We start from the raw sequence: 12,649 nt of genomic DNA, 5'->3' as shown, positions 1-12,649 counted from the left end.
AAATTTTAAAGAAAAAATGCACCGGCCCCTAAGAAATGAAGACCCAAAAGGACCTCACCTGTTGCGCAGCTGGGAGCCCGATGGTGTCGCCGAAGGGAGCTGGCTGCGTGGTGTGGGGAAAGGTGCCGTGGTGGCCTTCACGGGACCAGCTGAAGGAGGGGGGATGCTGGAGGAGGGGTTTCGCATGTAGGCACGGTTGGATGTGGACAGCAGCTGAGGTGGCGGGTGGCTACAGTCTTGGACAGAGGAGGACACGTGGACTGCCGCAGACTGACTGAGCCAAGGGGCCTGTCTCCAGGAGCTGGATCGCGGGGACTGCAGGTTATCTAGAGATTCCCCTCTGAAACACAGAATGAATGAATCAAAGTTACATGACACATTCAACTGGAAATCTATTTAACACCACGGTCATTACAATATCAATTTTGTGTGTTTTATAAGCAGGTACTAACCTGACAAGTCCAACTGCATATAAAATGGCCTTTAAAACTAAGGTTTCTTTTTATCAGAGGTACCATGATGTTTCATAGTCAATTAAACTTCACTTATTTTTATTTTATTTATTTTAATTTTTTAAAAGATTTTATTTATTTATCTTTAGAGGGGAAGGGAAGGAGAGAGGAAGAGAAACATCAATGTATAGTTGCCTTTCATGCATCCCCTGCTGGGAACTGGCCTGCAGGGAGCCGGTCTGCAACCCAGGCATGTGCCCTGCCTGGGAATCAAACCGCAATTGTCTGGTTCGCAGGCCCACGCTCAATCCACTGAGCTACACCAGCCAGGGCTATTTTTATTTTTATTTACTTGGTGTTTATGTAAATAAATAAACACCGTGGAATGGATAATACTAAGAAAAATAGTTTTAAAGTAAAATGCTAAGACAAAGACCACAAGCATGTGTCCTTTACATCTTTAACTGTTTAGACATAACCATCTTCATTTTTAAACCCTACCCCACCCCCCAAAAAACCCACATCCTTTTAGGCATTTACAGATGCCAGGTATCAAACTAAACACTATCACAAAAATATTGAATTTGATCTTCACAACACTATGTTTGCTTGTTTGTTTGTTTGTTTATCTTTTCGACCTGACAGACCTTAACTCGTCCGTGGTGAAAAAGAGCTGGTCAGTGTTGGGACTGGCTTTCAAACCCAGGTCTCTCAACTCTGAAGTAACCCAGGTCACTTCTCCTGTCTCAGCCTCTTTCACGTACCACCAAAAACTCACGCGAATGCTACCTTTGGGAAATCTCTCTTAAATGCAGTTATATGCTTACACAAATTCTGGTCCACAAAGAATGACTCCAAATTAGGAGGATATTTTTCTACCTGGTGAATTTTGTTATGACCTTTAAAACTTTGTCTGTTATTCCAAAATTTGAAATGCGTCTGTTTTTCTTCTGAAGTAACATAAGTACCATATCACGGTATACATACACCACCGTGATGAGACAGACACAGGCAGCAGAGCGGGTGTCTGAAGGAGGAATCAGGTTCTCCCCTCTCTTACTTACCACGAGTTACCCACCCTAGTCTCAGAGGTAACCATTATTAACTGTGTATTTTTCTAGACTTTTTCTCACGTAGGTGTGCACATATGTACATATGCATACAAACTTACATATGTAAGTATAGCAATGTCTACATACATGTGTGATAATATATGCTGTGTTTAACATGGGTAAGCAAACAGGGTTAGTCTACAATGCATGCTCTTCACAACTTGCTCTATTCCAGGCACTGCATATGATCTTAGAACTACCTTCAGGGCTTAGCCTCTTGCAAGGTTTCCTCTTCAAACCCAGGTGCCATGCCAAGAGGCTGCCCCAGCAGCTACGCGCTGAGGCCCGTATGGAGAACAGGCTCCGGCCAGCAGCTCCAGCTGAGCTCTCAGTCCAGCTCTGACATGAGGGGTCAGCACATTAGAGCCCACTGCTAGCACAGGTGCCATACCATTCACGGGTGACGGGCGTTTTATATTTTTGGTCATAAAACAACAACAAAGAAAATCTGACAGAGGCTTATTATGTGGCCAGAAAAGTAAATTATTTACTATCTGTTGCTTCATACAAAAAAAAAACTTGTCAGCCCTGGCTCTGAGTCACTACAGCTGCCCAGTGCCCTAAGCTACTGCCTAGTCGATCCTCATCACTGTGGGATATGACCAATCAGTGTTCTACCCCCCAAAGTTCCCGGGCGGTGCATCATGGAGGAACATGCTACCTTCAATTCTTTAATGGTCATGTCATATTCCACCTTATCAGTGAGCTCCTATTTGTTTAATGAGTACTAAGGACACTCTTATCAGTGTATACTCTTTTCTTAAATTGTGAATTTAATGATATTTAAGTATATAATTGTTGACATAGTTCTGCACACTTAACCAATTACATCCAGAGAATAAAGTACCACACATGAAACTGCTCACGGGGTACAAACAGAAACTTCTTATAAGCACTAGAAAAGTACCCACCCAACTGGGAAAAAGAATTCCTGTTTCTTTATACAATTGTCAAGAATAGACTGAGTCACTCACTTAACTCTACAAATCCCGTAAGTGAGCTACACCATTGCTGTTTTACGGGTGATGTTCACCTTCTACACGTTTAATAACTTTGCTTCTTTCTCTATGAAATATCTGTTCATATCCGTTGTCTGAGTCTATAAAGTCATCAGGGTTTATTTACTCATTTACAAAAGTTAGTTGTACATTGGGATAATTAGCCCTTTGTCTGTAATGGGTTGGAAATAATTTTACTTAAGTTTCTCAGCTGTGAAAACACTGCATAAAAATAGCTTCAGTATGTGTTTACCCAAGACACACCTTTTAAAATGTTCATTCTCTCGTCTCCAATTAATTTATGCCTATATTATTTTTCAGAAAGTTAAAAAATTAGGTTTTCACACTTTGTGAACACCGTCGTGATTCCAATCTCACCATTATCTCGGCATAAACAAAGAAACAGAGTTCAGCGGCCAAGGAAGCACCGAGGACTGCATGAATTACTGCAGGGCCTGAATCGCACTTCCGAGTTGTTCACCCGGCTCTGCAAACTGTTAGCCATTTGGCTTTGTCCACAAGTGTTCTCTGCTTGAGCCCCACTTTCTTCATGTGGAAAAACAGAGAGACTGTCCCTGCCTCACTACACTTTCCCCAGATTGAGTCAGATGACCTAGACAAAGCCACTGACATGTGTGCCACCTCGTAAGTGCCGACGGCATTGACTCTACTTCCCTTCTTTCTCCTGATCTCGGATGAAGAGAAGAAGTCATGACAGCATTTCTGCCCAAAGGAGGCAGCACAGCTTTAACTTAAATATTTGCCTCACAGCACAGAAGAGGAAATCGTTCCTGAAACGTCTCGCACCTTCTCATGATCCCAGGCAGACAAATGGGCTCCTTATTGACGCTGGCACTGCGCTGCCGGATCCAGCTGTTGTCGTTGTGCAGGGATGTCCGCTTCCTCATTTCCTGCAGGATCTGCTGTCTCTCCAGCTCTGCCTCGGATGGAACTTGCTCCTTCTTGGAGCTCTTCTGTAATGAGCTGCTGCCCCCAACTCGGTCTAAGTATTTATTGCTTCCTACATTAAAAGCACATCAAAAGCTGCAGGGTTAGCACATTTTAAAAAGGATAACGGATAAACCTCCAAATATAGTGTAGCAAAAAATGTGACATTGGACGGGTGCGCTAACACTGTCAATTCTCGGTGAGACTGCTGCCTGGGAACTGGAAGTTTATGGTCTCCTCTCCCTGGAAATTCCAGTTCCACACCCAGAGGCACGTCACGCAGCGCACCCAGGAGAACGAAGGAGGCTGCCCACAAAGCAAAGAGCCGGCAGTGATTTCAGCCAACAGTCAGGCACACAATGCTCATGCAGAGTTTCTCGTCCACCTTTCCCTTCCTTCCTCCATTCAATCCAACAAGCCCATGCTCACTGAATGATGCTGAGATGACTCCACAGAGAACTGGGAGTTCCACTCTTCCAAAAACGCACACTTCCCCTGGGGAGACAGCAAAGACACATGCATGCATCCCCAGACGTCATGACTCAAGTCTCCATGGTACAGGTCACACAATTTCAGTCATGACCAGGATGATGAAATAAGGGCACGCTCAATCCCTGAAACAGCTGTTGTGAAACTGAAAAATAGCCAAGTAATCCCAATGATAACCAAGGAATGCTCCGAGCCTTGTATTTTCCTCTAAGAAACTGACAAAGCCATAGTTTGGATGTTGAATTTATGAATGATAATTAAGTTGGGGTTTATCCTGAAGGCTCTATCTCATTGGGTTTGCAGATTAATTTCTGACTTTGGTAAAACATCCAAAAGTTTGCAGTATCCTCCCCACCTTAACTTGGATTAGGAAATTTCACATAAGGGTTTCTTTTCTCTCACTCTCCCATTCACTGTTATTTTCATACTCTCAGAATGTATGGTGTATCTGCCTTAGTTCTTCCTCAAGGGAGCCATGGATGAGGCCACCAAAGGTTCCTCATATACATCCTTGTTTATATTTGTGTGTATGTGCTGCTTGTCGATTTGGTCAGATTTAAGTAAAACATTTTGTTTTAAAAGCACCTTATTGGCATAACCAAGTTTTTCAATAAGATATTTGATAACTTCCACTGCCTGCCATTCTAACCAGATTAATCACACAAGCTCCAAATATGAATAAGACTATTTCAGAGAATCACCCTTGCCATCACCAGCTGGTCCTGTGGTTACGTTCAGGAGACAACATTATCAATGCAAGCTAAAAAAGTTTCATGGCAACCCTGGCTGGTGTAGCTCAGTGGATTGAGCGCAGGCCTGTAAACCACGCAATCGCAGTTCGATTCCCAGTCAGGGCACATGCCTAGGTTGCAGGCCAGTTCCCAGCAGGGGACTCATTAGAGGCAATGATACACTGATATTTCTCTCTTTCTCTCCTTCCCTTCCTCTCTAAAGATAAATAAATAATTTTTTTAAAGTTTCATGGCAGATTGAGATACGTAAACCTTGATTTTCATAGTGGTTAGGAGCAAAGTGAGGGGAAAAGAAGCCAGAAATCCAAATAGGTAAGACCAGAAGAACGAGATCAGAAAGCATAGAATAATTGGGAACCGAGAGAGAGCAATTTGGTCACCGAGTTCCTAATGGGAAAAAGAGCACAGCAGGCTGGGAAGTTAAATGAGGAGCAGATAATGAAAGGGAAAGGGGTGATCACAGAACCTAATAAAAACTGTAAATTTTACAAGCTTTAACAAGAAGTGACAAACTAGCTTCCGACCTATTGATGTGGTCTGTCCCACAGAGGGTTTTAAATTTTTATACATTCTTTGCCAGTACTTAAAAGATAACATGAGAATCCAGGTCTTTTGTTTTACTTCTCTTTTACAGTAGAGACCATTGGTAGTCACAGGCTTGCCTCCTCCCGCACGCCAGGAACAGGCTGGAGCAGGGAAGGGGCGGCCCATTTGCACGGGCGGGTTCGACACGTGCCCCTCACTCTGCCTTCTCATTCATTTTCACAGCTGACCAAAACCCAGCCTATATGCAAAGCCCGGCATGCAAACCTCGCTTAAAATCTTGCTTTTTGTTTAGTTTTTCTTCTTTATATAATACCAGTTACATGTGTTCCTAGAAGTGTAGTTTATATTAACAAGGTTAGGTTACAAATGGTTTTTACGAAGTCAGTGAAACCATTATCAGTTTTGACTTTTTGACATCTTGACATTTAAATGTATAGTTTCAACTTTACACACAATTTTGAAGTCCCCTAGTATTCTGCAGAAAACTTTTCTGTCCCATTTCTTTGGCTGCGAGATGAAATCTGCTATACAAAAGTGTATCAGCAGCACTTTGCAAAATTTCCACATATTTCATTAGCTATTTAAAACCATCTTAACCTCCCAGGACTCCCTCCCTTATAAAGTAAAGCCAAAATAAAGGAAAGTTTTTTTTAAATACAAATGCTAAGAATATGCAGTATTTTAATAATGTAATATTAATGAATCTGAAATATCTTGACCTTAAATATACTGAGCACAGCATGTGATAGCACAAACAAGCAATTTTGAAAAAAATTCACATTTACCATTTTTATTTGCGGGGTGACCATCCAGCTCAGTAGTGGATATGGATTTATTCCTACAACGCAGAACACAGGGTATTACATATGTCTCACTAAGAACATCCTTTTCATATTTATGACAAACACCTAAAACATTGCTTTTTAAAGAAGCTAATTTATTTCCTGTGCCTGTTGAGAGCCGTACTTTTTTTCATACGACGGAATTTTTCATGTTGCACAAACTAGCTGGAAACAGTGACATCTCTAGAAGAGAGGAGAGCTTGATGCTAGAAACACATCAACGAGAAAATGTTCACTATCTTCGCATGATGATTAAGCCTATGATTTGACCCGGTCATACAAACTCTGCCTCTCTTCCGGATTGCAAACTTGCCAGAATGTACAAAGCATCTCTCATAAGGTCACCTAACATCAAATTGTCCCACCTGGCTCGTGTTGCCCAAGGCTCAAGAAGGCCACTTTTGGGGCATCAGGGTACCACTCCAAAAGAGCACCTTGGGACACGGGAGTGTGCTGGCATAGACAAGGCCTGAAAATCCCTGACCTTGCAAGGGTAAAACACAGCTCTGCACAGCAACACACGCTGACCTTGCTCTCATTCTAGTGGGCACAGTAACTTCAAATAACAGGAATGAAAATGAATGGTATACATTTCCATACGTATGTATACATGTATCACATGTATATGCATACAGTATATATATATATGTGTGTTTGTGTACATTTAATAATGTACAATACATAATAATAATAATAATAATAATGATGTAACACCCGTTAGCAACATTCACAAATGGTTTCATTTGCATTAACATAGAAGGAAATACTCTTATGACAAGATGTTCAGCCACACTCCCTAATTCCTCTAAGGCAGGGGTGTCGAACTCACTTTCATGGGGGGGCCACATCAGCCTCTCAGCTGCCTTCGAAGGGCCGAAATAATTTTAGGACGATAAAAATGTAACTTACTCCTTAACTGTTAAGGAGTTGAAATAACATTCAGCCCTTTTGAAAATGAGTTTGACACCCCTGCTGTAGGGCATGCTATATCCCAAATGCCTAGAAGTATTTCATATCTTCCAGGACTCCTTAAGTTTCTTTTCTCTGCAAATTTCTTTCCCAAGGTAATGAGCTACACAATCAAAGCTTATTTAAATGCACAAATAAATCCATAGCTTAAACAAGGAGAGATACACATTTTAATAATCTACAGGTATCCAGAAACACTCATTATAAATAAGGTCATTCATCATTAAATTTCTCTAGCTTGATGAGTATCAGCCCACTGTTACCTGTGTATTCCTTTCCCCTATTTGCTCTGAGCCCTGTTCAGTCACCCTGACAGCTTATTATACAGGTGAGTCTTTCCTTACCTGGAAGGCACACTTCCTAAAGAAATCTCAGCTCTGAAAACATAAATGAATGGTCATACATGGGATATTTTTAATCTGTTTAGAAGTCCTTAGTAATTTCAAAAGTACAAGGCATTTTTAAAAATTCCTTAAGAACATTAAATATATTGCTTCAGGAAATTTTAAGATGTATCTAGAACTTTTCAGGTATATCTGAAATCCTTTCTGAATCCCCCCAAACTGACCAGCAGGTCTAATCAAACAAAGAGAAAGTCACAAATTCTCATTTCAGACATCCACGGTAAGCTTATGCCATGGCTGATCACCTCTTTAAAAGAAATGTTACGGCAGATGCCTCCGCTCTTTCATTCTCTCTCTTCCCTCTCTCCAGCCACCATGCAGGTAAGACTGCTCTGGCGTGCTGCGTGTTAAAGGGACACAGTCCAGCTGGTCTCACTGCCCCAGCCGGCAGCCAACCTACTCACATGAGTTTGCCTAGTAAACTGGCAACAGACGCATGAGGGACCCAGTCAACTAAAAGAAAAGCCAACTGAATTCCACCCCAAATGCTGACCCACAAAATCATCAATTAAGTTACTACATTGAGGGATAGTTTTAAATATCAGCCAGCAAGATCTCTTTTCATCACACGAAAGAGCAAGAGCCACAGGAGTTCTAAAAGACACCTGGGCAAGCCCTCAAAAATTCACTGGAAGACAAATACTCCAACCAAATTACAATGAATGTTTTACACACCTGTCACTAGGAAGCAAGCCTGAAGATTCTTCCTCTCCCTTTGGTATATCGTAGGAATCAACAGGCCTAAAAGATAAAAAAAGTTTACATTAAATTTAAGACTTCAATGTTTTCCTTGAGTTTAAGACATAGATTTTTTAAATGATGTTATTCTAGCATCTTTACAAGAATGGTCTCTTGGTTGAAAACCAGACACACAGAAATATCTCAATCAATCCATCACTGCAGAAAACAGACGTCCTACTACTACTAATGGACATTTACAACTCATTCAACAAATTCATGCTGTGTGCCTGCTACGATCCAGGCATGTTCTGGGGAAACAAAACAAACTTGCTGGCCTCATAAAACTTGCATTTTAGAGGGACATGCAGGCCAGCTGACAAGCAAATTAACGCACAACATAAAGCAGCAAAGGGCACATGCAGAGAAGGGGCAGGGAAGAGGGTGTCTTTTACACGAGGTACTCTGGAAAGTTTGAGAATGTAGCATTTGATCAGAGACTTAAAATGAGTAAGACAGCAAATACATGAAGGAACATTTCTCCAGGCACAGGACCTAGAAAATGCAAAAACCCAGGGGCAGAATGTTGTGCCTTCTCAAGAAAGGGAAAGCAGGACTGTGCAGCTATAATAAACCAAGTGAGGGGAAGTCGCAGGAAGCCAGGTAAACCAAAGGGCGAAGGCTGCTCACACAAGCCTTGTAAGGCCTCAGGAAGGACTTTCGATGGTATTCTAATGTGAAGGGAAGCCAGGAGACAGAAAGTATGGTGACAGAATCATATTTACAACGTAAAGGGTTCACTCTGGCTGCTTGTGTCCACCTGCGTAGAGAAAAGAGGCTGGGGAGCAAGAAAACCAAGTGGGTGCCTTTGAGGCGGGGAATAGACACAGCAACACCACACCGATCAAAAAGCCACGTGCGCCCTTTGGCACGGGAACGGACCTTCTGTACTGGTATATTTTGACCGATGTTTCCCTCTCTCGCTCCGCCTGGCGCAGCTGCTCCTCCACAAGGCGCTTCTGCTCCTCGGCCTCTGCCTGACGCCGCTTCTGCTCCTGCTCTTCCTGATACTGCTGCTCCTTCAGCTCTCTCTCTCTCTCCAGAGCCAGTTGCTCCTGCAGCTTCTTTCTTTGGTCCTCTTCCTCCTGCCACTGGCGCCTCTCCTCTTCTCCCGTGCGGGTTCCTTCCCTGTCAGGAGACTTGGAGCCTTCACCCCAGGTGGCTTCCAAGGTGGCCACGGCGGGCTCCCGTGGGGTCAGAGAAATGCTGTTTGAGTTCAGCACCATGAGCTCCTACATGACCAGGAAAAAAAAATTTTTGTGCATTTCTATAATTTCATCACAACATGTCTATGTGCAGTTTTGCAGATACTTATGGCAGAGGACTCTATTTGAAATGATGTTAAGTTTTATCACTAACAGAGACACGTGTGGGTAATGGAGATGTAACTTAGAAGATGACTTAGGATCTGTTGGTACAATAATTTAATTACTCAGTAGGGAAACTAGGAGAAATACTGAAACATTGAAGCAAAATTCTGACAAATCAGAGCTCATCATTGCGTTTTTCAAAGAGCCACAGAGGTGAGTGTGTGACAAAAGCCAAGTGAAATGCACTGTCTCCCATTTTTCAGCCTATTTCACCCACGAGACAGGGAAGGAAGAGCAAGTTCCAACACTACCTCATTCAAGAACTTGTAATTCTCTCTCTCGGCCTCCTGCTGAGCCCTTTGCCACTCTTCCCTTAGTTTCTCCTGCTCACGCTGATATTTTTCCTGAAAGAAATGATAGCACATTAATTAATTAACTAATTAATTAATTAATGGGTTGCTGTTCATCTTTTATTCATGAGCATTTTTGCTAGCCCCCCCTTTCACCTCAATCTTTGAACATAGAGCTATTTTAACCAATCAGATTTTAGTCTCTGGAATAGGTAACAGCTTATATGGAATTACAATGCAGGCACTGGGAAAGAGTAGACACTCAGCACTGAACACAAACGCACCCTCTACTGTGCTGTAATTCAGTAAAGGCCCTAAGGCCACCTGTAAGGGAGACTGAATTCCTCTGCCGTGGACTGAGTACACAGTTCACAGGGGAGTGAGTTCTCACCAAGCCTGCACAGCACCTCTCGCTCATGAGAAAACCTTACGTTCCCTGCGGCACTACACAGGATGGCCGAGACCTGGAAACAATGTGCATGTCCACTGATTGGTGAGTGGATAAGGACGACGTTGGGCACGTATGCAATGAAACACGGCCACGCGAAAGGATAAAATACTGCCATTTGCAACAATTTGGATCATTCTCGAGAGTCTCGTGCTACGTGAAACAAGTCACGTAGCAGAAAGAAATACGTGAAGGAAAAGGACAAGAACCGTATGATCTCACTCGCACGTGGGATGTAAACCAGAAAACAACAAACAAAAGAAAGGAACGAGCTCACGGACAGAGACGACGGCGGTGGTGACCGGAGGGGGTGGGGCGGGGATGAAGAGACTGAAGGGGCTCAAACACGTGGAGACCGAGGGGAGCGCACAATGCAACACACAGATGACGTCTCACAGAACGGAACACGTGAAACTCACACAAGGTTATTAACCAAGGTTGCCCCCATAAACGGAATTAAAGACATAGTACATATGCTCTGGAAATATACACACGGGCAGATAAATGATTTTAAAAGGAGAATTCTGGACAGCTTCTAAACAAAAAGGTAAATTGTCTCTGTATTTCAATAGACAATTATTTTTAACACAAAAAATAATCATTTTGTCTGTTACTACAAAATGCACTACCTATCAAAGGATTGTTAAGTATGAGGTTACTGGATTTTTAAGCCTCTTTTTAAGTTTGCCTCTCAATACCGGTTCACAGGGACCAGGGAAGGGCAGTTAGGACCGGCCCAGTCCCCGCAGCTCCCGCAGTACTCAGCGCTACCTGCAGCAGGCGGTCCTGCTCCTTCTGCCACCTCTCCTGCCGCTTCCGCTCCTCCTCTTGGTCCCAAGCCCAGCGACTGGGGGCACTGATGGTTGGAACTGGGAGCTAACCAGTCATGAAAGAAAAGGAGCAAACAAAGAGCCTGTTACTTCATTAAGTCACCTATGGAAGCACATCTGCACACATAAATTATTCATATCATCCTTTGCCTAAACAAAGGACAGCTTTCTATTTCGAAATAGGTCTTTTCAACTTGAAAAGGCTGGATTGCCTTATTTATTCCAAAAGCAAGTGAATGCTACTTACATCAGGAACCACAGAATCAGAGCTTCCTGTATGGGTAGCATGTGGGCAAGGAAGAAAAAAAAACACAGCATAAGTCTTTTCATTTCTGTACAGTAATTCCTTTCAGAAAGTTGTATTGCTAGCTGTTTCTATGCCAGTATACTAAGTGACATCATTTTTTTAAACAACAGGAGTAAGTCCTTTATTCCTCTTTAATGCCATCTGTTTGTTATTTATCTTCCAAATTCAAAGTGAGTTAAAAAGAAAAGAAAAAAGGGGTGCCAAAGAGCACACCAAAGTTCTCGGTATGAGCACTGGATGGATGGTGTACTTGAATAGTAGAGGGTTCTTTTACTAATAGACTGCGTAGCATCTTATAGGTTGGCCTACTTAAAAAAAAAGAAGAATTTCAAATGTTACAACATCTACCAAATCCAGTTTTTCCCTTGCCACTATTCAATTACAACGTGAGAACTGTAACTTAAATTTTTCAGGTCTTGTTAATGAGTTACTTTTCTTGAATAAGCTGCCACATCAACCATGTTCAAGAAATGTTTCCTTTTTCTCTCCTATTATTGGAAGCATCAATATTCAAACTTCCTATGTATGACAGTGTTATTCTTTTTTTCCCCACAGTGTTATTCTTTGGGCACGATGTTATTTTGAGTCTTGGAGGTCTACATAAGTATGGCTGTCTATAGTACAATGAATATAAACAAGTAAGCAAATTTCATAAAATATACGATCATGCAGTATTTTTAAGTTTCCCTGAAACCTCAGCTATCAAATACATTATTCACCTAAACATTACACTTTTAAGAAACTGCTTTGAGACTTAGAAAAATATTCTTCCCTAAAATAACCTGTGAAAAAGAATGAGTACAAATTAGAATAGAGGAAGAAAAGGCATTGTTTTATTTTAGCCAATTTGACCTAGGAGTATCATACAGTATGAATTAAATTACTGTGGGTAAACAGACATTTGACCAAAAAAAGTATCAAAAACACTAAGGATACTGACACACATAGACCTTGTACATGCACAGCTGGTGAACTATTCCCATTTATGATCAAGAGACTGTAATTCACCGAAGGAAGACTACTAGGAGATTAACACAAAATCTAAAAGTCCAGTAAACAACATGTTATAAGGCAACTTGGTAAATAAATGTTTGATAACCTTAAAAGTAAGAAACAAGAACATTTTTGATGCCAACAGCACACTCCCCACTGAC

The 12,649-nt window shown here is 41.9% G+C and overlaps 1 protein-coding gene across 6 annotated transcripts in view; it reads right to left on the bottom strand.

The window, feature by feature from the left end:
- The window catches only part of LMO7 (LIM domain 7), a 214,108-nt gene that overhangs the window by 5,159 nt on the left and 196,300 nt on the right, over window positions 1-12,649 (bottom strand). For 4 of the 6 annotated variants that reach the window (XM_053665515.1, XM_053665516.1, XM_053665517.1 and 1 more), the window contains 8 exons: window positions 11,436-11,461; window positions 11,130-11,234; window positions 9,872-9,964; window positions 9,133-9,482; window positions 8,188-8,253; window positions 6,083-6,135; window positions 3,370-3,583; window positions 59-340 (listed from right to left, as the gene is read on the bottom strand). In XM_053665515.1, the coding sequence (XP_053521490.1) occupies window positions 59-340; window positions 3,370-3,583; window positions 6,083-6,135; window positions 8,188-8,253; window positions 9,133-9,482; window positions 9,872-9,964; window positions 11,130-11,234; window positions 11,436-11,461 (1,189 nt within the window). Of the gene's footprint in view, window positions 1-58; window positions 341-3,369; window positions 3,584-6,082; window positions 6,136-7,452; window positions 7,486-8,187; window positions 8,254-9,132; window positions 9,483-9,871; window positions 9,965-11,129; window positions 11,235-11,435; window positions 11,462-12,649 lie in introns of all 6 variants that reach the window. The other 2 variants (XM_053665513.1, XM_053665514.1) reach the window with 1 other exon arrangement.

Source organism: Artibeus jamaicensis, unplaced genomic scaffold (assembly GCF_021234435.1).
Source record: "Artibeus jamaicensis isolate MK-2021 breed Jamaican fruit bat unplaced genomic scaffold, CSHL_Jam_final contig_415, whole genome shotgun sequence".
Lineage (NCBI taxonomy): Eukaryota > Metazoa > Chordata > Mammalia > Chiroptera > Phyllostomidae > Artibeus > Artibeus jamaicensis.
The sequence above is the reverse complement of the archived record's forward strand: the minus strand, read 5'-3'. Positions and strand labels throughout refer to the sequence as shown.